This window comes from Fukomys damarensis, unplaced genomic scaffold (genome assembly GCF_012274545.1).
Source record: "Fukomys damarensis isolate Sample0158 unplaced genomic scaffold, DMR_v1.0_HiC HiC_scaffold_5, whole genome shotgun sequence".
Classification (NCBI taxonomy): Eukaryota; Metazoa; Chordata; class Mammalia; order Rodentia; family Bathyergidae; genus Fukomys; species Fukomys damarensis.
The window spans coordinates 33,447,857-33,474,118 of NW_022900917.1; the positions used below are offsets into that span (position 1 = coordinate 33,447,857).

Consider the following 26,262-nt stretch of genomic DNA (forward strand, 5'->3'; position numbering starts at 1 on the left):
CTCTGAATCCATGGTGCCTGCCCAGAGCTCTGAGCCAGTCATGTGAAGGCAGCCTGAAAAATCTCTGAAATGCCTTCAGGGTCACTTTGCCGCGGCCTTGATGAATACCACTTGCTTTTTTCTCTTCATATGATCCTTTTATGAGAGTCACTTGGCTGCATCCTTGAACTCTTTGTTCTTTTAGTCTTTTATTCTTTATATGGCCAAGCTAAAAATTCTTCAAATTTTTACATTCTGTCTCCCTGTAAATTTCATCTTGCAATCGTTTCTTCACTTTACCACATACAATTCAAAGAAGCCAGAAGCCTCTTTAATATTCCACTTAGAAATTTCTTCCATAAGATATCCTAGTTCACTGCCCTTACATTCTACTTTCCATAAACTTTCAGGAATGGACACAATTCAGCCAAGTTTTTAGTTACTTTATAACAAAGATAAACTAGTTTCCGATACCGGTTCCTCACAGGCCTCATCAAAAAGGCCTTTACTGTTCATATTTCCACCACCAGCATTCTGGCCGTGATCATTTAAATAATCTCTAAGAAGATTTCGACTTTCCCTACAGCTAGTCTCTTCTCAGCCTTCACCAGAACTTCCTTTAGTGCTCTTCCAAATTCTTCCAAGCTCTGCTCATTACCCATTTCCAATGTGTACTTCCTTACAGTAGGTGTTTGTTACACTAAAACTCCTCCGGTATCAATTTAGGTCTTACTCTCTCTGGTCCTGCTGTAACAAAATGCCTGAGACTTGGAACTTTATAAAGAATAGTTGTTTATTTTCATAGTTCTGAAGGCTTGGAAGTCTAGTATCAAGACTGTGGCATTTGGTAAGGGCCTCTTTGCTGTATCATCCCATGGTGGGAAAGGAAGAGAAAGAGGGTGCAGTTGTACATAAGAAAGAGAGGACTCATTCTCTTTTAGGGAACCTACTCTCGTGATGACAAACCCATAACAACATCATTAATCCATCCATGAATGCATGTCAGTCCTAGCCTAATCACCCTTAAACAGTTATGTCTCTCGACACTGTAAACAGAGGATTAAATTTCCAACACTGGAATTTTGAGGGGCACGTCCAGATTACAGAATATGCCAAACAGCAACAACAGACATGCTCCATTCCAGCAAATCAGCCTTAATTTTTTTCCTTTTTCTGTTTCTCTTAAGAAATATAAGAATCTATATCAGAAATCAAATGAACAACAATGATGCTATTATAAAGATAGCCTGGAATGTACAATGCTCCTGCCTTGTATAGTATCACAAACTGAAAAATACCACTAACTTGTAACATATCTCACAGTGGATCTCAGCATTCTCAGTGTGTTCCAAGAGCATGTTTTAAAAATGTTCTTCTGTAGGTTTCTTTGCAGGACAGTGGATTTTTTATATAACTTTAGTGTATTCATTCAATCCTCACACTATTCTTTCAAGTAGGAGACAAACTTATTATTTCCTCCACAGTTATTATTACTTTCACATTAAGACCACAATTCAAGCCATCTGTTTTGTATTGCACACCATGAAAAAGAATCTGCTGTATGGATGGCTTTTCTGTGTAGCAGACCATGCATTTTCTGCGTGCACGAGGAGAAAAAGAATAGGAGAAGTGAGGGAGAGAACGACTTAGTCTGCAAAAGTAACATTTAGAAAATTTGTCCTGCCTTAACTGCTCTACAATTAGAAATGATGCTGTTATAAAAGTATTTTTCAGGGTATTATCTACTAATTTATTTTTTTTATGATGCTTTATAAAAAAAAACTCATAAAGATAATGAATTAAAATAAGTCCTGGGAACTGTTGCATTGTATGTCTTCCTTGAAGAGACAAAATGCTCTTTTCCTTATTAATTGTCCAGAAAAGTTCTTCAGCAAAGAACAATATTTAATTTTGTTTTACTTATGTTAGTAGTATTTTATTCACCATAGAAAATTTTTCTTCTGTCATTCCAGTTAACAAGAATTGGAGCTGGCTTCTGAGGACCATGATTTAAGAATAGCTACATAAGATAGTATCTATCTCATTGTCCAAATAAGCAGGTGCTCTATAGATGTTTCCCTCATATTTGTTTGTATGAAAGGGAAACTTCTTGTGGAAACCTCCTTCGAAGTCCTTCTCCTAGAAACTGAGACATATCCAAAATATAACCAAAAAGAATAAAACTGAGAAAATGTTTATCAGTTTTGAAACTAGTAAATACTGCCAATACTATATTACTAATTTTTGGCAGCAATCACTACCAAATACAGTAAATTTAAATTAGTGGAAAGAAAACATCAAAAGTTGATGTGCAATTTCCTTTCCTGAAAATGTGAAGCTTTCATGGAAGTAAGTAAGACAAATTTTGCCAGTTCTCACAAAGAGTGAGTAATAGGAAACAAGGCTACAAGCACAGAGGATAGGCTTCTGCCATAAAATGTCCCTGTCCCAAGCTAAGCAAATGCAGATAAATGAGCAGTAGCTCCTCAATATGTTCTTATTCGTTGTTCCACATTTCAGTCTTGTCAAGAGTAACATTTTTCCAACATGGCAATTTTCATAAATACAAAGGTGATTGTGTTAGATACAGGAGGTCATTAAACTAAGAATCTTTAGTCCCTGAAGCTTTGTTTCAACCTATTAAATTAGGTAAATCTAGCCAAATTACATTACTAATAAGCAATCAAAGGGTATTCCTTTCAGTGATAAGTGAAGGCCATACACGCAACCCATGCTCCATGCCAATTTACTCACAGAACTGACACAAAGTGCTGTATTCAAATGTGGTACATTTTCCCCCAGAAAAGTCCTTCATGGCCGTAGTTTTTCTTTTTATGCTTTCCTAAGGTGATGCATACCTCAATGTACCTGTAAATGTGAAGAATGGATGAATAGATTAAATAGCAGCATGACAAACAGAGGGGAAACCATGAAATAACTATCCACACTAATTTGGACAAAAAATCATTTTACACAATATTTTGTCTAAAATGAATAAGTAAAAAAGAAGTTTTTAAAAGTATGACAAAAGCAAAACATGCAAAACATATATTTAGCATATTATTTCCAAAAATATTTACTTTCCAGAAGAGAAGAAAAATTTAGAGAAACTCCAGTGTTATGAGAATTATAAATCTATACAGTAATGTAAATTACTATTTATAGGAAGTTTCCTTTCTTTTGCAGTTCCCAGGGACGTTAGCTTTACTTTATAAAAAGTATCCTGCTGGGCTGAGGATTTAGCTCTGTGGTTCCACCAGCAATAAAAGAAAGTACTGACAAAGCCATTACTCTACACAACAAGACATTACAGGAGAATGCATCCAGATTTCAAGGAAAATTTTACTTCTACGAACTTGAAGGAAAAAGCAAATATTCATGCTATTTTATATACATTAGTGTAAGACTAAAATAAACCCTGACCAAATAGCCTAAAAATAACAAAACCATAGACCCATATGACTGTAGATTTAACAGCAAAGATCAGTAATAACTTGTAGACATTTGTAATCTACTGTGCTACTGAAATTCCATTATATGACAACTTTATATTTATTATCAGAATGTAAAAACAGTTTAATGCAAGAATTTTTGTTAATATAGTTTTACCCACCAAGAAAACAAGGAAGAAAATACTCTCTAACCATTATTGGTACTAAGAAGCTACCAAACACACATTCTACAATATTTTTAAGTTCTTAATAAAGATCTGTAACATGAATTTTTAAAAATATAAGCTTGAACTAACAGAGGTATTTTTCTCTCAATATTGCTTACTAATATTTTTCTAGAAATGCAAAAATTATTGAAAATTTATCTCTGTAAATTATAGTTAATTGGAAGGAGACATTACATAAATAAGGGCTCATAATATGTTAAAAATTTTATTTGTAGATAAAATAATTTTCTACATAGAGAAAAAATAGTTACTAAAATAATTTAGAATAAGAACTCAGAAAATGCATCAGTTATATTTGATAAAGTTGATATTATTAAAACTAGTTTCATACATGAATAAACTAAACTAAATGTATTATATTCATAATAGCAGTTGTTAAACGATAGCTCTACAGACATCAAAATGTTATTACTGAGAAATGTTATGAAATGTGGTGCTTTTTTGTTTTTAGTTGTCTGAACTGCTTTTAAAATATATTGATTTTATAATCAAAACTGAAGAACTATTTTTAACAATTCAGAAACAAAATACGTTAGAATATCAACAAAATTTACCATTATATTTTAATAGTTGATGCAAATTAAATACTTCATAGAATTTTTTTAGAATTGGAAGAGTTTTTAGAAGATATGTAACTCAAACTTACCTTTTCAAATAAGGTTTCAAATAAGCTCTAGCTTCATAAGCATAGGACTAATCTAAGGTTTCTGGTCCATTATAAAGCAATAGCTAAAACTCAGAAATTTTATTCATTTTTTTAGGACTTCTAATTTTGAGTCCACAGTTACTTTACTTTTTCTTAACTTCTCTTAACTATTCCACTCTTTCTGACACTAAAAATCGCAATTCTTAACACTAATACATTTTGTTTAATCTGAGATATTTTAGAGCATTAATAAAACAGTTGCAACTTATTCTAATACTTTGAGCTTAGAGTCAAGATCTGTCAGTGAAGATTCTGGGATTCATTCTAATATGGCATTGAAAATTCTTGCATGCCATTTTCTCTCCTGATACGTACTGTTCTATCACAGCCACATGATATTTTCTGCTAAACAGGCAAATTTAAAAATAGGAAAAACATTTTATTTTCCAGGTACCACTCTGGCTTCTGGTCTTCTTCCTCTTTATTCAGAAACAGAAACTACTAAAGAAAATATTCCTTCTGTCCTTCGTAAGCATATTATTCATTTGGTTAATCCATGCAAATTTCCAAAATACAAGATAAGGCTTCATTAATAAAATAAGTAGACCCATATTTCTAATCCATAAATTTTATTAAGAAAAAAGTATTTTTAAAATCTAATGGTAAATCCAAGCTTAGCTGAACATAGCCTCCATAGCTAACATCAATTATTAATATAATAATGGTCTAAATTGCAAAATGCAAACAATTAGAGAGGAGCAATTATACAAACCACCCAAGTGTAAGCAGTGCAGTTTAGACAGGGAAAGGGATGCTGATTCTGGTTGGTCCTCTCAGGATGCAGAGGCACAAGAGATGAGAGGCTACAGGTAGAGCTGAAGTGATTCTGGACTGGCTAGAGAGCTAAGCTTCCCACAGGTGCAGTGCTTAGGACACCTTCCAGGCCTCACCCACTCTCCTAGCGACTTTTTCAGTTATGTCTCTCTCCTTCCTCTGGCCTCAACACCCCTCCTATCCTGCTATGGCTTCTTGCATGACTGGAACAAAAATGAACCAATGGGAAATCTCTCCCACAGGTTCCCGACATTACACATACCACAATAAACACTTCACGTACTCTGATATCCTGTTAGGTTAGACCAACTGCCTGCATTCTCATCTCAGGCCAGCCTCTCCACTGTGGACTAGATTGCCTTCTTCCTAGCTTATCCGAGGAAATAGTGCCTCAAATCTCTCTTCTTATGCTGCACCTTCAATCAGCACACAGGTAAGTTATTATGGGATCATACTTAATTTTTGAGAGCACACACATTCAACTCTCTCGACTGATCTCTCCCTCCAAATTCTGCCCTTGTGCTTACTCGTTCCTCTTCTTCTCCAGCCTTTGCCCCTCTGCAGATCCAGGCTTAGATCAAAGTCTGTGAGAAGCACCATAGTGCAAAACCCATTCATAGATTCTCAGTATTCACCTCATTTAATTAGCTGGAAGCACTAAAAAACGGCCATTACCTGGCTTCCAAGACATGCTCCTGCTTTTCTCCCTCTCCGCTGGTTATTCTCACTCAGTGTGCATTCTAGTGTTTCCTCTGTTCCCAGGCTTGTTAATGCCCAAGTTTCTCACAGTTCAGTCCTTTAACCTCTCCTCTAACTGGCTTCACTGCAAAAGTGATTTTTATCTTGATTCATGACGTTCAGTCTCATCCACTTGTGGACATCAAATTTATATCTGAGCTCACAGTTCTCAACTCATAATCCACATATTTAAGGATCTCATATGAAAACTGCTCTTTAGATTAACAAGTCCAAAACAGGGCTTTACTTCTTTTTCAAATGCTGCTTCCCTTTCTCTACCACTTAATGGAATTACCATCCTTTCAGATCCTCACACATAAAACTTCAGGCTTATTCTTGACACATCTCTTTCTTCAACCCTATATCCAATCTGTTAACAAATTCTTATGACTCTAACTTTATATTGTATACAAGATCAAACCTTTCCCCGACACTCCTATTGTTATAACCCTGGAGTAAACACTGACTTTTCTCACTTGAATTATTACATCATCCTCCATATTGGTTCTCCTGAATTCATTTTAATCTTCTCCAATCTGTTTTCAACAAGGCAGCCAAGTAAACTTTTTACAGGTGATTTATATCATTATTCTGCTTAATAACACTGAAATAATCTAGCTTTAGATTAAAAAGCAGCTTCTCACAATAGCCTGCAAAGTCTTGGATTACTACATTTCTGAGGTCCTTTCCTATTGTTCTCCTCTTGATCCTTCTGTTTTAGCTGCAATGGATTTCCTGGTTTTCCTGGGAGAAATGAGGAAGTTCTTTACCTCAGGGCCATTGTACTTACTGTTTTACATCTCACATCCATTCTGTTAGCAAATGGAGCTGTCTTACCTTGAATTAATTTCAGGGTCTTACCTCTTGTTAACATAAAAATGTACTCATATTTTTTTCTCATGTACCTTTAGGGCTTGCTTTTTGCTCACTTAACATAGTGTCGATGAAACCTACCTTCATTGATACAAGACCTCCAACCCTCTGGGTATTCCCAAAACCCCACACTTGCTCTTTATACCTTTATTATATATCATGCAACTTAATTACTTATTGTTTTAGTTGTCTACTTCCTCATGCCAAGGTAGGAGCTCAATAAGGATAAGGGAAGAGATATTTGCTATTTTGCTCACTGCCATATCCCCATAGTCTAGAACTACACCTATTAATAATATGTAATCAAAACATAATATTCAAAGCTATAACCTTAGAGAAATGCAGCCATATTATTAAAAGAAATGGTCTGAGTCATGAGAAGTTTGGCAGTGTGACCTTGTTAATGTTTAGAAAACTTGATTTCAAAGCATACAACATCATTTTACTTGAAGGTTTTTTTAAACCTTCTTCCAGATGTTAATAAAACACAAGGGAATCCACAAAATGATAATATTAATGAAAATTATCTTTAGTTATCTGCACTATTAAACCATGGATCAATTCTCTGTAGAGTTCCAATGGCTACTCTTGAGATATCTACATGGGTATATGATGTTGAGAAAGTACTGGAGTAACTGATGTTTTGTACACATTCAGGTTTCTGTGGGCACCCTCTTTGTGGGTGGTACAAGGAAGACCCATCTTTCTTTTTGCCCAGGATTATTGTAGACCAGAATTATTGAAGATTTTTTCCAAAGCAAGTCAGGAAAAGAAGGGTGGGGGATCTATCTCATGAAAGAGGAAGACCTGCTACTATAGCAGAAGTTGTCTTGATAAGTAGATTTGACTGTGGTCAGGCTATTTCTACATCTAGTTAGTCTCTCTCTCTCTTGCATGTGCTCTCTCTCTCTCTCTCTCTCTCCTGAATATACACACATACATTCATATACTGAAACACACACCACCCTTGCCCCCACATCACTATTCAGACATACTTCTGATTTCATGCTGTAAAGTCACAGTCCTGTAGACTGTTATGGATCTTGTGATCCTTATTAGACTTTTGTGGTAAAGGAGAGGCATCTACATGAACTTTGTTAGACAGGTAAGTATTACCACATCCTAGTATAAACCTTACAACCCATAACATAAAACATAGTGAGATTGTTTGCTGTCTATACTGTTTATCTCCAAGCATATTAAAAGTCTCCAGGGTTATACATTACTAGATTGTTTCACATACATAGCTACAAAAAAATTAAGGGTATTTCCCATTAATTAGCCTAGCAAATGGCTTCTCAGTCCTCAATCTATTTTATTGCCATATAAAACACTGAATGACTAATTGAAGAAATAAAGTGTTAACTAAAGAGCTACAGAGGCAGACAGCTGCTCCTCTCTGTAGTTACAGACCACTTCCATCACGGAAGTGTGTGTTCCTCTGTGACTGGAAAGATCCTTGTTTCCTCCAGTTCCCCCTTGAGATTGAGTGCATCTCCAGAGTACACAGACCTGCAGGGGACAGCTAAGTGGCCAAGTCATCTTGAAAGCAGTAAATGCATATATGTAGCCCAAGAGGTACCTGAAGGAATAACTCTGAAGATCGTCTCCAAAATTGTCTCTTTGATTAGGAGAGCCAACTGAGTTCTAAAATGAGGATGCATTCATTACAAAACTATCTCCCTACCAAATAGTATGTACCAAGATAATCCCTTACAGAATTCCTTATTTTAAAAAATGAAGAAATAATAAAAAAGGGAAGTTCAGTCTATTGTATTTTAGGAGGTCTTTCTCATTGTAAAAATCAGAGAAGAAATAATTTTAAATAGCTATACAGTATTAAAGTCTTTAGGTAGTAAAATACATCCTAAATCTAACAGGTAATTAATACATTGGAACATTATTTCATCACTAATGATATAAAAGGATTACTGTGTCCTAGTATATAAAGGTTCATTGTAAATCAGTATGAATAACCCTCTACAAAAATAGACAAAGTACTTCAGCTGGTGTTTTCCCAAAAGAACTAAAGATCATAAATAACATATAAATTTTCAGGAAATACAAGAAAGTTCCAACTTACTAATAATGAAAATATAAATATTCAAAATAAGAGTATAATAATACTTCTGTGATAGCATAGGTGAAGATGTAGGACTACACTTTTACCTAAATATTAGTAACTTAGCACAAGAACATGCTGTAGATTTCCCATTCATATATATATATCACAGGGCAGGGGCCAGAGTCACTTAGGGATCCAGACTGAAAAACACTCCAACTTCCATTTGTCCCCAAGGAGCCTGCACTCTTTCTAGACAATGAGGTATGAGACAAGAACAGAGGATCACATAATCTTTTTCCTGCCTTGGCCCAAATGTAACAGGAGTTAGATCTGCTCACAATTACCTTTTCTGGTACTAGTGATATGCCTATCTAATTTGATCTTTGCTTGTTTTTCCCATCTCTCAGATTGGTAAGAAAAAGAGAGACAGACAGAGGCAGAGAGAGAAATAGAGAGAGATACATACACAGAGAGAAATAGGTGGGGAAGATTGGGAGGGAGAGAGAAAAGAAGGAGGAAGGAAGTTAGAAAGGGAAGGAAGGAAGAAGTCAGGAAGGGGAAAGGGCCAGGAGAATTGCAGAAAGAGAGTCTATGTTGAGATATTTCTTGTCACGATAGCTGGTGTCCAAAGGGAAAGAACACACAAGTGTGTGGTACATTTTGAATTCTGCAAGATGTTTAGGAGGCAAAAGATGGTAGGATGTGAGGAAGATAAAGAGAAATCACCTGGTAAAGGTTCTTAAGGAGTTGAAGTATTGGTCTTAAATTGATGGGGCTTACCAAAGACTTTTAAGCAGAAGAATTCCATGATTATATATGCAGTTTGATGGGTTATTCTGAGTGCTATAAAAAAATGAAGTTAAAAAAAAAAAACAAAACAGAAACTGTAGCATCAAGGAAGGCACTAATGCAGTGAATAGTAAAAGTAGAAGTTAAAAATTACAAATTCCAACTAGATGGCACATTTGGGGATATCTGTTGTGTTAAATCAAAAGAGGAAGATTATTTTCTCTGTAAATATGTACAGAAATGAAATATAAGCCAATTTAGCAGACTACAAAATTTATACTTATTACAACTCGTATAAGTTGCAAAATTCCTTTTCCCAAATATTCACACCATGGTCCATGTGAATATTTGGGGACAGACACAAATTCTGGCCTCATTCCTGTCACTAGGATGAGATGAGCCCTCGCAAGAGATAGACTCCCTTGAGTAGACCACAATCAACACTACTACACTACTCTTTCAAAGGCTCATGAGCTACATGCAAACATTTTCTGACTTCTCAAAATAATTAAGATTTTTAGGGTCATTTTACAGTCACATTTTTTCCATCTTTTATGCAGCTTTTTCATTCTTTCCCTCTATTGAGTTACTTGAAAAGCCTTTTGGCATCTGTTGCTTTTCCTCTATCATTCCCCCAGCTGATCTAATATTCTAATCAAAAGAGAGGACAGTATAGGAGTTAAGAGAGCAGACTGAAACCAGACTTCCTGTATCCAAACACTAATGCCTTTATTTCATTAGTCCATGACAGTGACTGTATTTAGCATTTCCATAGCTGAGATTCTCCTAAAATGATAAAGATAATACCCACCAGTGGGAAATAATTGTGAAAATAGCCTCATTTCTCTATTCCTGCATTTAGCACTCTGTCTTTGCAGCTTTTCCATGTACTCTGTGCCTTAAACTTGACATGCTTTGTCCAACAGAATTTATAGGAAGTCGTAGTGAGCTATATGAGTCTGAGCCTCAAGAGGACTGACTGCACACTTCCTCTGTTTCTCCACAAAACCCTACAGTGACCATAAAATAAGCCCAGGATATCCTGACAAATGAAGCCCACAGCCCTACCTGAGAAATCCTGAATTCCCAACTGCATCAGGGAGGCACCTGAATGCACACAAGGGCAGGAGGCTTTGGAACTTGTATCCAGCCGGGGATTTAGCTTAGTGGTTCCAGCATCTGCTTTGCAAGCGCAACGACCCGAGTTTGATCCTTGGTACCAAAAAAATTAAGTAAAATAAAAATAAAAGTGGAATGTGCACCTAATCGGAACAGTGACTTATGAAAAAAGTAAATGTGTTGCAACTCTTTATATTTTTAAGTTTTAGGGTTGATTTGTTATGAAGTATTCATATGAAAATAGATAACTGATACACTGTTTCATAGGGTCAAGGCTTAAATGACAAAATATACCATTCTTCTTAGGAGAATAAGTTGGAATTTAATTTTATTTAAGTGTTTGTTTTAAATATTACTTCTAGTAGTAATAGTGTTAGTATTAGTAGTAATAATGTAATAGAAAAGAGATTTAAATTAGAAATACAGATCAGAAAACAAGCATAAAGATGTCTCTTCCCCACACAAACAAAAAACAAAAACCCACCAAGGGACAGCAGCCCTTAGAAAGCATTGAAAAACCTAATTTCTTCTGCTTTTGAAAGCATGCCAAATTGAAACAGGTATTATTTTTTCTGTGATTAGAAACTTCCCCTAATTTAAAGAAATTAAAAGTTGCAAAATATCACAATAATACAAACAGTAGGGGAGGTAATAGATAAAATATATCAATGAATTTTTCATATGTAGGTCAGAGGAATGGCAAAAAAATAAGAACCAAAACATATCATGTAAAGGTACAAGATCCCAATGATGAATGTGACTGTATTGTCTACCTTAAATGTACCAATAAACTTAATGAAAATAAAATAAAATGTAGAGGCCTGGTAACTGACTTATAAGAATGAACAAAGTTATAAAGTGGTTCTTGCAAAACTGCTATAAGTGAAAAGAGACCAGAAATCATTTTTCTTTGCTTTATTCATCCCTTTATTCTTTCATTCATTCAACACACATATTGTAGGTCTACTCTTGATCAAATGTGGTGGATTTGAACCCCCAAAAGCAGTCTACCTCAGACACCCTCAGCTCTGGGACAAGACTGTTTAAAGACCCTCACAAATTATATTAAATTTTCTAGCTGTATTAAAGTTCTCAAGCCCAGGCATCATTTTTTAGTTTAGCAGAAAGCACTTTTTAGTTGCTGGGGAAGGCAGGAGTAAGAAATGTGCCTAAGAATCATGGCTTTGGAAACAAGTGTCTACACAGCTTAGCTCGATGAAACACATGACCTTCCCACAGACACAGAGAAGCCACTGTTTCCATTCATCGTCCCATCCCCGCACAAGGGTCTGAAATTTTATTTTCTGGGTAAACAGAGCCTGAGAAACTTTAGTACAGCAAGCATAGTGGAATGTGCTCTATAGTAAAGTGTAGAATTAAGAGTTGTTAAGGAGTTTCCATGCAGAAGACTTAGATTTCCAGATCTCTCTGTAGATAGACAGGCTTACGACAACCACTCCACAAAGAGGCTGGAAGAATTTCTGTGCTTTCAACAATAGAAATAGAAAATAAAATAATGAAATAGAATGAAAACTCGCTCAAATAAATAAATTAAATATATGCAGAAAGTGAACATTTAATTCTCCCTTAAAATAATATATTATAGCTACAACATATAAGCAAGTTGCTATACAAAAGTAGGAACTAAGAAAAAGAGCTCTTGGAAATTAAAACTATAAATTGAAATTTAAAATTCATTAGAAGAAGAGGAAAATAACAAGAAAGCCCTCATGTATTAAAGCATAAAACGAGTATAATAGAAGAGAAAGTATAAGAAAGTTTTAAAATCATCCCAGGTAGTACATCATCTAATTAATGAAAGATTGAGGGAGACAGAGGGGAGAAATGAAGGGTAAGGAATTATCAAAACAGCCTACCACAATTGTAGGGTATATATCTCCAGATTTAGAGGAACTAGAGCACAATGAATGAAATAAAACTCATACAGTTACGACTTTAGTATTTCAGGGATAAAGAAATGATCTTAGTATCTTTCACTGAGAAGAAATAGTCACATCTAAATTATTGGAACCAGGATAAGAATTAGACTTCTCAATAACATTGGAATCTAGAGAACCAGGGAGAATATCTATGAAAAATAAGGAAATTATTTCCAACATAAAAGTGTATACCCAATCAAACTACTCCTTAGGATTAAGAATAAAATAAGGATATGACTATTTTAAAGGAAATTCTCAAAATATTAATCTCTGTTTAACTTTGGTTAATGGAGAGCTAAGAATTCAGAATAATCTTCCAAATAAGGAAAACATTTAAAAAATGAAATGATATCAAAATCTTAAGAGCACCTATAAGCACACAAGAAAACAGAATTAGCAGAATGAACAAGGAGAAGATGAGAACCCAAAGAAATAAGCCTGAATCTGCAAAGAAAATCTGCTGAAGGTTAACTGAACATTTTGTGACCTTGTCAGTCTATAAGGCTAAAGTAAAAATTTCAGTCCCATAGAAGAAGACTCTAATCAATCATGATTTCCAACGGAAATACCACAAAACTGTGCCTGCGCAACTTTCATAAGCAGCAACTCAAGTTTATAAGTGGTAACTAAGTATGCAATCCTTGCATAGACTTCATGCCTGACTTTCATCATCTGTGTGGTTCAGGAAATGTCAAAGCATGAACTCAGATTAAGACTGTCCCAGATTGGAAGTCACTCGTTACTGTACATAGAAAAAAAAATAGAAATACTATTTGGGGGAAGATGCCTAACACTCTGAACTTTTATTCTTACAAATAAAAGCTCAAAACAATGTCCAGCATACAATGTGATACGAGACAATAATTTTTGAATGAAAATGAGTAGAGAGAAACATACACATAAATGCCTGATTCATTAATTTTATCATAAAGTTTAAGATTATAAACCTAAATGTTTATTCTATTAAATTAAAAATTAAGCTTAAATATTTCAGCAGGGTACTATAAAAATTAACAGACAAGACTCAAAAAAGAACCAAATATAAGATCAGGAACAGAAAAATATACTGAAAAAATGTCAATAGGATTTATCACTGCATTAGGCACAGTTAACGAAAATAATAGCAAACCAAAAGAAAGAGTACAAGAAACTAAAAGATTGAAAGTATGGTATAAAAGTTAAGAGACATTCAGTGGACAGTGACAAAGTATAACATCTCAAGAATAGAAGGCAGAAAATGTGGTAGAGAAAATATGTGCAGAAATAATAGCTGAGGTTTTCTATTGTTAGAAGAGACTGAACTACAGATGCAAGAAGGCCCATAAATTTAAAGCCAGGATAAATAAAAAAAAATACAAATCCAGACATTTAATAATAAGACTTTAGAAAAACCAGTGATAGCAGGAAGTCTTCAATGCAACCACAGAAAAAAGGACAGGTTATTTTCAAAGGAGCAATATATTCCATGATCCAGAAATTTACATGGCTATGTAAGTTTTATAATGTACAGGGTCAAAAAGTGAATCTTTAATATAGGACTAAGAGTCCTGTGTGAGATAGGCCACCTAATTGTTGGAAAGCTCCAAATATTAGGAAGCATTTGCTGTGGCAAATATCTCACAACTCTTGTATTCAGTGGGATGTTGGTAAATGACACAATATTTAAATACTTTTGGTGAAGTTGACCCCACCATGTCTGATTTCAGGCAATGACTGGGAATTTCCAAGTTCAGAGCTGAGAGGTAATGCACACAATGACTTCTCACAGTCCAGCATGAGCCCCTTCCAACAAATTGTTGATTGTATTTCTGATTATGCTTTTCTTGCAATGCTAACTATCAATAAATTCTTTAGTTATTTCCCCTGTTTATTTGATAATCTGTGGAAAATTCATTCACTTTATGACTATGTATTAAGAGCCTATTCGTTGCTCATAATTATTCTAGGAACTTGGGAAACATCAGTGAGGAAAAAAGTCTCATGGAACTTTGTTATATTGGTGAGAAAAAGACAATAAATGAAGAAACAATCGATCTTGCTTAATCTATCTTGCTTAATACATGCTACTGAGTAAAATCTGAGGAATAGGGGAAATAGCCTTTATATGGGAAAGAATACATGGTATCTTTTACTCTGCTCTCACTCTTTGCCTTATGCTAAATTAGTGAAGAAAATACTGGTGTGAAGAAATCTGAATTTAGGAAAAGTTCAAGTAGAGCTTGGATAGAGTAGAAGTTCTATAAAGAAGTATTATTGCAAAGCATAGATTGTGAATCAGACATTTAAAGAACTGAAACAGTATTACAAAATTGGTCCACTAAAATATGCAAAAATTTCAGCCTACTCTGTAAGACCAGAAAGCCAGGCAGTGCTGATCCACATTCCAGTGACAGCAGAGAGGCCAGAAGGGCCCTGTCACTGCAGTTCCCAGCAGGCTCCAGGCATTCACTTACAGTACCTATCTGGCCACAGAGGGCATTTGAATTTGTGATCCTGCCAAAATTAATCCATAATTTTTTTTTAGAATTTCAAGATGATTTTTGTTTCTGAATTCATTTTTCATTGTTTTCAAAAATCAAACTCATTATTAAATCTCAAATATGTTTAAAAGAATATATGAAAGACATTGAAACCTATTTTAAGGGAGTCTTCAAAGAAATATTTTGAGGGACAGTACCATTAGTATAAAATAGTTGCATATATTCACAAGGTATATTGAAGGGAAAAAATCATCAGGAAGTAAAATTTTGAGCATATTAAAATATAATATCTTGTATTAATAATTAAGAGTTATACTATACAGATGCTCATATTGTTGTTCAACCTGTATCTATCTAAACACAAATTGCTTTAGAATGGAGTTTCTTTCTACCCTATCAGCATTATTAAAATATAAAACATGAGTGACATGGTAGACTGTGAAAATATTCAAACCATATTGGAGATTATGGAGGAGTTTAACCAAATTAACTACAAATAAATGAATATTTACCAATGAATGTGGTATGAAAATTATCAAATTATCATTCATCCAGTTGGGTGGAATTCCTTTAATTCACAATCACTAAATACAAATAAAGTTCAAGACCAACAGCAAAAGCAACACACACTAGTATAGAAAACATATTTTATGACTCAAATTATGCAACATAACCCTCCATCTGCCAAGACACTTAGAAAATTCTATTTACAATGCCACCTAGAAACCACTCATAAATATTGCTATAACTAAATAACTCCCATAAACCCAATATTACAAACAAAATTGAGGAATTCTGGAATGCTTTCTAAAGTCACTCTCCTCAATTTGAAATCCCTTGTCTGTCTTGGGCAGGAATAGGAGAGCAATGCTACTAAAGCTGATTTTACAATAAAAATAAAAACATTTACAATTTAATTGTATTATTTAAAGGGCACTGTTTAAACTAACATTTCATGTAAGAAGCTGTTTCATATTTAACTAAACTCTCTTCATATTTACTTTATATTACAGTAAATTCATCCAGAGACTACTTTATAAAGAAAGTCTTGTTTCATCATTACAGTCTTATCTACATTATATGGGGACTGAGGATATTGAATAGTGTGTTAGATTGGGCTCATCCAGCTCTGTGACACAGATTATATTTGAAACTATATTTTGAAATTTTTAAACTGTCAAAATGATTCCAACATAGCTAGCAAATATTTGACAGAATGAGGACTTATTTCATACAGGTGACATTAGACAGAACATCCCCCAAAGATATAAAACCTGAGCTTAATTTAAAGGATTGAGAAAGGTCTGTAGGCTGAAAGGACAGCAGGTGAAGAGTCAAGGAAGTTTAAAAGTCTGAGACCACTGAGAGTTCGGGATTCCTGATAGAATGTCTACGTAATTTGAAGAGGGCTCTGAGGAGCCTTGTGTGCCAGGCAGCGTCCATGGATAGTGTCCCTACGAAACAGGAAGCCCCTGAAAAACTTTATGCTGGGAGTGGCAGGCAATTTTCTCAAAAAAACCTCTTTGGTGGGAGAGGGTTGTATTCAAGAAGAACATGGACAAAGGTAGCAAGAATACAAGAGACAACAGCTCCAACAAGTAGTTGGTATCAGTAAGGCTTAATATTAGTATTATTTCCAGGTGTAGAGCCTCGGTGATAGGTAAAAATTTAGAATACACATTCAGGGAAGATCTAGGGTGAGGAGAAAGAGAAAATCAGTACACATTCGCATACACTGAGTTTGAGATACCTATGAGAAATTCAGGGACAGTCTGCCCTTCTCTGTTGTATAATAGCATTGGAACTTGAATTCACATACGACCAAGTTGGAAATATAACTGGCAATAGGTGCAGAGCTCTGCTTAAAACCATAGGAAGAGATGACACAGGCAGCCCATCGTGAGAGGGCAGTGTGAAGGGTGGAATGCTGGGAAATAGAAATGTTACAATGGGTGGGCAGAAGAAGAGCATCCACAGAATGGGAAGGAGAGATGAGGCTCGTCAAATAGGAACAAATTGGAAAAATGATGTCAGTGGAGAGGAAAAAATCTGAAAAAGATTTAAGTGTCAAATGCATCATGCATGTCAAGTTATGTGTAGAAATATACCCAAAATGTTTTTGCAAGACTACCTCCAAACCACATGACTAATAAAATTGGCTACAGATTATGGGCCAACTATTAATAACATAGCTATTACAAAAAAGAAGGTATCATTAATGAAAAGATTGGTTTTTAATTTATATTTGAAAACGGGCTTGAGACTAGTTTGTTTCCCTTAGAAGTTATATTGTTTGATGTAATATCTGTATTTATAATTTATAATGTTATTTATAAGAACCTAGTGATTAAAATATAAGTAATTAAGCTGATAATGTTATAATTCAACATTCTCAGTGATAGGGAAAAGAAACAAAATTATGAATATAAAGAAATTAAGTGAAAAAACAAAGAACTAAAATGTAATAGAAAGAGCAATATAAAGTCATAATTTTTCTGTGACCACTAAAATAGCTCTATAGTTAACGCACACTTCCACTGTCTAGATGGTTGCTTGTGTGTGTACTACTGAGGATTTTATCCAAGCCCTTTGCGTTTTGAGCCACATCCTTAGGCCCTTTCCCCCCACCTTTTTAACAAGGTTTTTACTAAATTACCCAGGCTGGATCAAACTTGTGATTCTCCTGCCTCAGAAAATGATGGAATTCCAAGCATGTGCAAACATATCTAGCCTCGAGTATCAGTTTCTAATATAATAAGCCACTAAAAGAAACAAATGCTGATCAAATATAATGGACAATTTAGGACTGATTTTGGAAATTTGAATATCTGGGTAATAGATAAGGAAAGAGCTTACTAAAAATTAGTTGTAGAGATTATGGACTAAACAAAGCACATTGCAGAACAATGTAGTAGGATCTAACTTGGGTTAAAATACATATACATACTCATTTATATGAACAGAAACAAATTGTGTAGTATGAGGTTGGTATTATTGTCACAAGCAAACTAGATGAAATTTTACTTTTTAAAATTTTTCTTGTCTTAGTTTAAAAATGTTTACACATTACATGTCCTGTTTTTATCATTTTTAAAAGGCTATTTATGTAGTTACATTGTCAACAACTAGCCAACTTGTTTGTTGGTAGCCTTGCACATGGTGGAAACCAGAATGCAGGGGATTAAAGAATGAACAGTACTGGAAACAGTAAGTGTAAGCTACTCATGACCCTGGTATATTAGTAAGGAACAAGGAAAGAGAGGAATTAGAAGTTTCCAATCTTCCCTTAGAGCCTTTGGATTTGCTTTCCTGTCTCCAGAAGGTACCTCTTATAAAAATCCACAAGTCTCAATCACCTTCAAATCTTTGCTCAAAAGTCACCTTCCCTTCTTTAAAAACACAACTCTCTTTCCCATTCCCACAAGCAAATCTCCTATATTGGTCCTATAAATTTTTCATTAAATGCAACACATTCCTAATATTTTATAAGACTTATGTTTATTATATATTGTCTAATTCTTCTACTAATATGCAAAGGCAAGTTAACAGAAATTGTTTTTGTCTTTTCTACATTGACATAATTTGAACAGCCAGAGTAATGTATGGCACATATATTACTTAATTAACTCTGCATTAAATAAAAAGAAGGGTTTCCTAGGCTTGGGAAAGTTGTGAGTACACTAAAAGGTTGAATTTGACTATTTTTAGGAAGAAAAATGGACCTGAATAATGAAGTTCAGAAAGATAGAAACAATACCAATGCTCCTTGCTTTGCATCTCCGTAGAATGTGTATAATGCTTTCACAGTAGTAAGCAGGCAAAAGCTGCTCAGGGAATCTCATAAGCCAATGAAAGAGTGAAACTGATCAACATGTGTGTCTTTGCCATTTGGCCTTTATATCAGTAATATATGTGCTGTCAAAACAGCCAACCATTGAAAAAACTTGGATGGTATATATCAATGCAAAAAACTCACTGCTTTGACAACAACATACTTCAAAAACACTGTGTGAAAAGTACTTACTACCATGTAAAAGCAAAATTCCAGTTAATTCCACTTACTGATGCAGCATATTTAATTAGCTGCACTTGAGCACCAAAAGAGAACTATTACAGATGTCTACTTGCAAGAACAAGCTTGCCATAAAGTTTACTTATATCCTTTAAGAGATTGGTATTCTATAAGAATTTTACAAGAAGAAGCAAAAAGGAAACTGTACTAAGCCAAATTCAAGTCAACAAAACACGAATTTATTTAAGATTTCAATGAATGAAAAAGTATCAGCAAAATTAAAATCATAAAGGAGAAACAAGTCCTTACCATGGTTAAAACAATAGCAACAAAAATATTAATTTGACCAGTTTGATATTTCCTGGTATTTTTTTAGACATTGAACCTCAAGTGTTTTTTGTTTTGTTTTGTTTTGCCTTTTTATGGTAGTTCTTGTAACTCTTGAAAATCCTCAACTTTGCCTTTTTTTTTTTTTATTGTGTTTGGATTTTATTTAAAGTCACTGATTTCAACCTGATTACTATTGGAGAATGACAACAAAAAAACTTATAGCCTCAATTTGAATCATTCTTCAATGATCAAACCACAAATGCATGCAGTAGTATTTTGGTAGTTAGTTTTTATTTTTGGCCCTAAGATCATGTAAATAAAAGAGAAAACGCACACACACATATATTACAAAATGATTAATATGTTAAAATACATTTGTTTTTACAGAATGACCTTAATTTTATAAAAAACTTTAAAATAGTAAGTTATGATATAGATTAGTTTAGAATCATAAATCATAGGGACTCCACTTTTCTAACCTAGATAGAAGTTTCAACATTACAGAGAATGAGTGTGATACATAATATCATTTTGAAAAGAGTCAAATAATAGGAAACAAAATATTTCATTCCAATGATTAAAGCAATAACTTACAGGAAAAAACTAATTTGGTCATTAAAAAAATCTAATGACAGAGAAGTGACTAGAAAAAATTTTGGTTAAACATTAGAGAGAAGTGCTCAGTTAGTAGGAAATCAAAACATACAGCTTTCATGTAACAGGACATGTTATTCATGAAATATATGATATTGCATTGTTTCAAAAAAATCATTGTCACCCCAAACTCAATACCTTAGTATTTCAATCTCTTGAAAATTTCAATTATTGGGCCGGGGATTTAGCTCAGCGTTTCAGTGGCCTGCCTTGCAAGTGCACTGACCCGAGTTCAATTCCCAGTACCAAAAAATAAAAAAATTTTTTTGAAATCTCAGTTAAATATTAGAATTCTAAAAAGCTTACTAGAAACTTAGACATACCAATGTCAATCAGTACTTGTTAGTGTAACACTTCTGGATGTTAACAGAGTTTCATCCAGAAAAATGATTTTTTTAATTAAAAAAAAGCAAGTCAAGACCTGTGTACGCTAATGTTTCCACAGGTCATAGTTGGATAAAGCTTGTAACTTGAAAGGCATTCTGGGGACTGCAGTGAATTTTAGAGTAAGTAAGACACAGTTACGGCTGTCCAAGAGCTCATAAAAAGTAATCAATATTTTTACATGGTAACTGAATCACAGAAAGGAAATCTATCCAGGAATTTAAGCAAAATATTTTTCCATATTCTTCAAACACTCTGCATGAAAAGAATTGTTGTAGGTAAAATCTTCTGTAATTAATTTATAAAGGCAGTGGTTAAAACCATCATCCCTCCAATTCTAGCATATAAGAGAAAGGATGTTCTGCCAACAATACATCCATCAGCACATTAGCATATAAAAGGTTCTGATAATGTACACTGAATATAAGATACAACTGCCCCCTCTGAAAGGCATCCTAGGTAGTATTACATTTCTTTTAGACATCCAGTATTTATTCCAACAATATACAAGTAAGTATCATTGGGAATATTTCAATAAAGAGCATACAATTAGGCACTAGATATATAAGGGATTCTTTTGATATTAATTAATTTATTAATCTATCTCTATTTTGGTTTTTGGAGACAAGGTTTCGCCTTGTAGTTCAGGCTGGCTCTGAACAAACTACATAGCCTAGGGTGGCCTGGAACTTGCAGTGATCCTCCTGTTTCAGCCTCCTCAGCACTGGGATTACAGGTATGTGCCACCGTGCCCAGGTTATAGGGAATTCTGATTGTTTCGATTTGCAGTGTAAAAAAAGAAATTAAAGACCAAAGAGAAATGAGGCGTATAAAGGCACAAAGTCAGTTCAGTATGTTGGTTCCATCCTCCTCCACTTCCACAGAACCTAATTTCATCAATTAATATATAAATATGCCCAAGTACTCCTCAAAATCAAAACTTCTAATTTGTTTTTCAAACCAGGAGCCTAATCTTTTCCATTAAATATCTCTAAAACTTTGTCCCTCTTACTTTATTTCTTTATCCTCACATGCCCTTCCCCAGGCTAATAATACTTGAAGACCATGTACAGTTTCCACTTTGCCAAAAAAAATGGATACAGTTTCTAATCTTCATCTTGCTCAACCTCTTTGGGATTTTTTGAAATACTGATTACTTACTCTATTTTGAAATTCTATTCTTTATTGCCTTTGGGGGCTCTGAATTTCAACTTTCTTTGGTGCCACAATTTTTTTGTTTTATTGCTGGTCAGTCTTTTCCCCATCTACCCTGTGCTTGTGTCTTACGGTTCCTCCTAGCATGTGTTCTTTCGTTGAGTATGTAAGTTGAGTAGTTTCACTCTTTTTTGAGACACTGGGCATCACTGATTTGCTAACATATATATCTCCAACAAAGCTTCTGACCTTCTGATATGGTTGATTAAGCCTTCAGAACAAACCATGCTATTTTTAGTCTTATAATGCTCAAAACTGAGAATATCCTTCTATTGCTGGATTTCATTTCATAAAACTATGGTTTTCCAGAAATAAATACATCATTGAATACTTAAACACAAGAGTTTTAGAAAACAATATAATTCCCAATTCCTTTTATGATGCTAGCAAAATTGGACAAAGCTAGACCCACACAAGTTGAACATAATATGAAGAACAAATAATTCCTGATTATAATTATAAAGTTACAATATTATCAACTTACATTTAGAAATGTATTGTTTATTCAGTAATGCAATGATAAAAGCCATAACTACATAATAAATAGATGGTCAGTAGTCATTTGATAAAGTTCTAAATTAAATTTCAGGTTCAAACTTGGCAATCAAACCGTTATGATTTAGAATTACAGATCAGTTACTTGTAGACATTTTTTCCATTGGACAGATATATTAACCATTTTTTGATCCAAACTATAAATATGTTTAGATTGCCTTAAATACCTGACGCAAGGCATATCATTCCTTCCTTTACATAATATTTTTTTTGTTGCCCATCTTTTTTATTAGTGCATATTGTTTACATAGGGAAATAGGTTTCATTTTGATGGGTTCGCATGTAGATGCAATATATTTTATTGTTTCAAAGTACATAATATTTTTTATCATATTATCTCCCTTACGTTTAATTGATTTTTATTTAGGGTTTTACATTTTTCATTAGTACATATTTTCAGTGCATAATGATTTTGCTCACTGTGGGGAGTTGGCCCATGCACATAATGCATCTAATTCTCTTTTTCAACCCCTTCCTCTCCCTCTCCTCTCCATGTCTTGATACCATTCCCCTTTGCTGAAATTATGCACTTACCTATTTTCCTACCGGACTGAAATCTCCCTAAAATATATACATATTATCATCTGTAATGTGTGACTTAACATGTGTGAGTCCACAGCCAGTTATAGAATTTGAGAGGTCCAAGTGCAGAGGGAAAATAAGAGATATTTATCTAAAATAATTAAGACTATCAAGACACTCACATAAAAGAATTTAACCATGGGTCCCTCAGAGCACGGGACCCTGTGTAATTACATACCCTTGCTATTGCCTTTGCGTGCGTGTGTGTGTGTGTGTGTGTGTGTGTGTCTGTGTTTGAAGCAAGTTTAATATTTTGCTTCAAAAATTATATCATAAATCTTCTGAAAATATCTCAGATACTATGATAGATAGACTTCTGATTTCACACTATAAACAATGGGCCTTTTAAATTAGGTAAACTGAGTAAAGATAATTATCAAGAAAATATTTTCAGATTAGCAGTAATTGACTATTTTCATTAAAGATTGTATATTTTGAAAAATAATTGGTTAATTCCAACAATTTACTGTTTAAGTTGACATACCATTTCACTTCAATTGTTTCTGTTATACTTTATTAATTATTCTGAGAATGTTGCTTTCCCGCTTAATACTTATTGGTTATAATTCATGAATTGTATATTATTTTTCCTCTTTATTGGTTCTTCTACACAATTCATTAATTCTGACGAAGTATAATAGTAACTACTCAATTTTTAAAATCATAGATTATTAACATTTTTTAAATGCATAAAATATTTTATCCTTGTCCTTATGGCTTAAAATTATATTTAGTTCATTTAAATAGCAATAGTTACCTTAATATTTCATAGTGGAGCTTTTTCTCAATGATACTAATTTTCTCATAGAAAGAACACTCTTTAGGAAATTAGAATATGCTCATTTTCATATAATCATAAAAATTTTAAATGCTTTCTGAACATTTTCAAAAGAGATTCTTCATATATGGTGCAAAAATCCAGTGAGGAATTTATACCTATTCTCCTATATCTCTAATTAATTTCCCCTTTTTGCCTGCCCCACAAGCTAGCTTATGTATAAGCCTCTATTTCCCTAGCTTGTACAGTGTTTGCCTACAAGAGGAAGGAGGATATCCTTTTGTGAAAGTTGTTGATGGATACACTTTTGTTCTGTCCCTGAAAAGTTCAACAACAGAAAGGGGTAAAAATGCAGGCTATGAGCAGTTACATACCTCCATACTCTGGCAGGGATTTGAAATAAGTAAATAACCATCCAAATAATGTATAGCTACAAAATTTATCAGTAACAGTCACTCCAGCTTCATCTTGCCTCCCCACCTCCTCATCTGGGTGCCAGGAAAATGGGAACACTTGGCTTTTCCTCCCTCCATTCTGTCTTCCTGATCTCCTTGTTCTTTTCCTCTTTCCTACTTTTTCCTTTCTGCCTTCACGTGTTCTCTTCCCCACACAGTCTTCATGTCATTACTCTAGCTCATTGTCACTCAACCACGTCAACCATGTGCTGGACCATTCTGAGAGCCAGTAAGCTTAAGAAAAGGCTGGGGTGGCTTGAAGTTCAGTTAGGTGTGAGGAATGGGGCAGGACCCTGATCACCCAGGGCCTTGAAGAACTGGTACATGGTAACAGGTAGCCTGAGGGTGAGACGTGTGACATCCAGACATCCAGCTGCTCTGGGGAGAATGGAGAGGTTATGGGGAAGAGGGAATGCTTCAGTATCCTTTAGCCTTTGTGGTCACTGGCAGCGTCTATTTTGGAGGTGGTAGGGACAGAACTTTCCTATGGAATGGGCACGGGGAGTAAGACTAAAAGAGCCATCAGGAGCCCAATGTCAGGCTTGGACCACTTTGCTCCACTTTCTAATTTATCGTCGTTTGCTTTCTCGTTCTGCCTCCTTTACTTTTCCCTCTTTTCTTTGTTACATCATGACCGAACCCACAAGATTCTTAAGCAGGTTCAAGTTCATTCCTGGTCAGTGATCACTTTAGAAGTCACAAACTCCTAGAACCTTTCCTGAGATCTCTGTGCTGGGTTTCCAGCACCCCACATTATCCACCTCTTCACATTGATTTCTATATGGCTGCATCATTCCACAAGGCCTCATAACACAGGGCTTGCAAGCATGGACTTTGGAGCCAGAATACAGAAGAATTTTGTCCTAATTTTGCTAGCTAAGTGAACTCTGTTAAATTACTTAAGGAAATCTCTGTTCCCACATCAGTCAAGCATGGGTAACAAAATGTTCTACCTCACAGAAGGATTTCCATTCAATATTTGGCAAATGCTGAATAAATTATAGCCCATTATCATCTGGTTCTGATTTCTGCTACCCACCTTCATCTAAGCAGGGTTTCTATAGAATATCAGAAACCAAACTAAAGTAAGAAATTCGTAGTTGATTCCGGCCTAGGAAAAAATTAACTCCTCAGTGACACATACTCCAAATGCAATTTGATTTATTAGCCAAGACAGATAAATACACATGTGGGAATTAGTTTTTACAGTTAATGCCCTCCACTTAATTTGGAGGTTTGGATTGTCCAAAGATAGCACTTACCTACCATATTAGGTGGACCCACAAAATTATATTTCCTTAAGATTCCTCCTGAGCAGGTGCACGTTCAGAAGACAGAGAGGGGGGAAAAAACTGATTAGAGATTGGAGGGGCATAGGGCGTGAACCTCTTAATCATTCTTCACTTCCTTTTTTTTTTTACAAGATGACTTGGCAACGTCCGCCACATCCGCGGCAGAAGCGGCGACGCCTCCTCGGTGGCGTTCGCTTACAAGAACCCAGCTTTTGCCTTGCACATTTGTGGCTTCCCTGGACATAATAGCAACTAGTGGTTTTAGCTCCCAGTCGCTCAGAGCTGCCAAAGGGGTGAGAAGTCATCTGGAAAGTCTTTTAAAAAGCCCGAATCGCACTGATTCACAAGACCATTTGGTTTCTCCTGAGGTACTTTGAAAATCTGCACCGCACTCAGGTCCTGGTCCAGGTGCACGGTGGAGAAACCCAGGGGATAAAAACCAAGACTGAACCTGCAGATCAAGTGCAAAGTAGAAACTGAAAGTACGCTACCGGCTGATTCTACGGAAGTTATGGAAAAGGAAAACCGGAGAGCCGGGCCGTGATGTGTGCCGCCCCTGGGATGGATGAACCGGCAGGCGCCGCGTGGGAGAGAGGAACCAGCTGCCCAGACTGCCCTGCCCAGCACCGACTCCTGGCAAGTCCACGGAAGACTGGGTTTCTGGGCTTGATTATGGGTGGCGAGAGCTTGCTCCTGCTGCAGTTGCGGTCATCATGACTATGCCCGCCTCCCGCAGACCATGTTCCATGGTAAGCGCTCCTCTCCCAGGCGCGCAATTTTGCGCGCCTGGCGCGCCCGGGGACTCCGGGACTCGAGCCCCCACCCCCCGCCCCCGCGTCTGAGCACGTCCGGGAATAGCCCGG

The 26,262-nt window shown here is 35.2% G+C and overlaps 1 protein-coding gene and 1 long non-coding RNA gene across 6 annotated transcripts in view; one reads left to right on the forward strand and one right to left on the reverse strand.

Annotated features, from left to right (window-relative positions):
* Window positions 1-26,262, reverse strand: part of LOC104853356 — a 77,766-nt gene that overhangs the window by 22,259 nt on the left and 29,245 nt on the right. For 4 of the 5 annotated variants that reach the window (XR_002024942.2, XR_777765.3, XR_777767.3 and 1 more), the window contains exon 2: window positions 2,734-2,847. This is a non-coding gene — a long non-coding RNA (uncharacterized LOC104853356). Of the gene's footprint in view, window positions 1-2,733; window positions 2,848-25,369; window positions 25,418-26,262 lie in introns of all 5 variants that reach the window. The other variant, XR_002024941.2, reaches the window with a different exon arrangement.
* Window positions 25,534-26,262, forward strand: part of Il7 (interleukin 7) — a 33,933-nt gene continuing 33,204 nt past the window's right edge. The window contains exon 1 of the mRNA XM_010611271.3: window positions 25,534-26,148. Within this exon, the coding sequence (XP_010609573.1) occupies window positions 26,139-26,148 (10 nt within the window). The 5' untranslated portion in view covers window positions 25,534-26,138. The remainder of the gene's footprint in view (window positions 26,149-26,262) is intronic.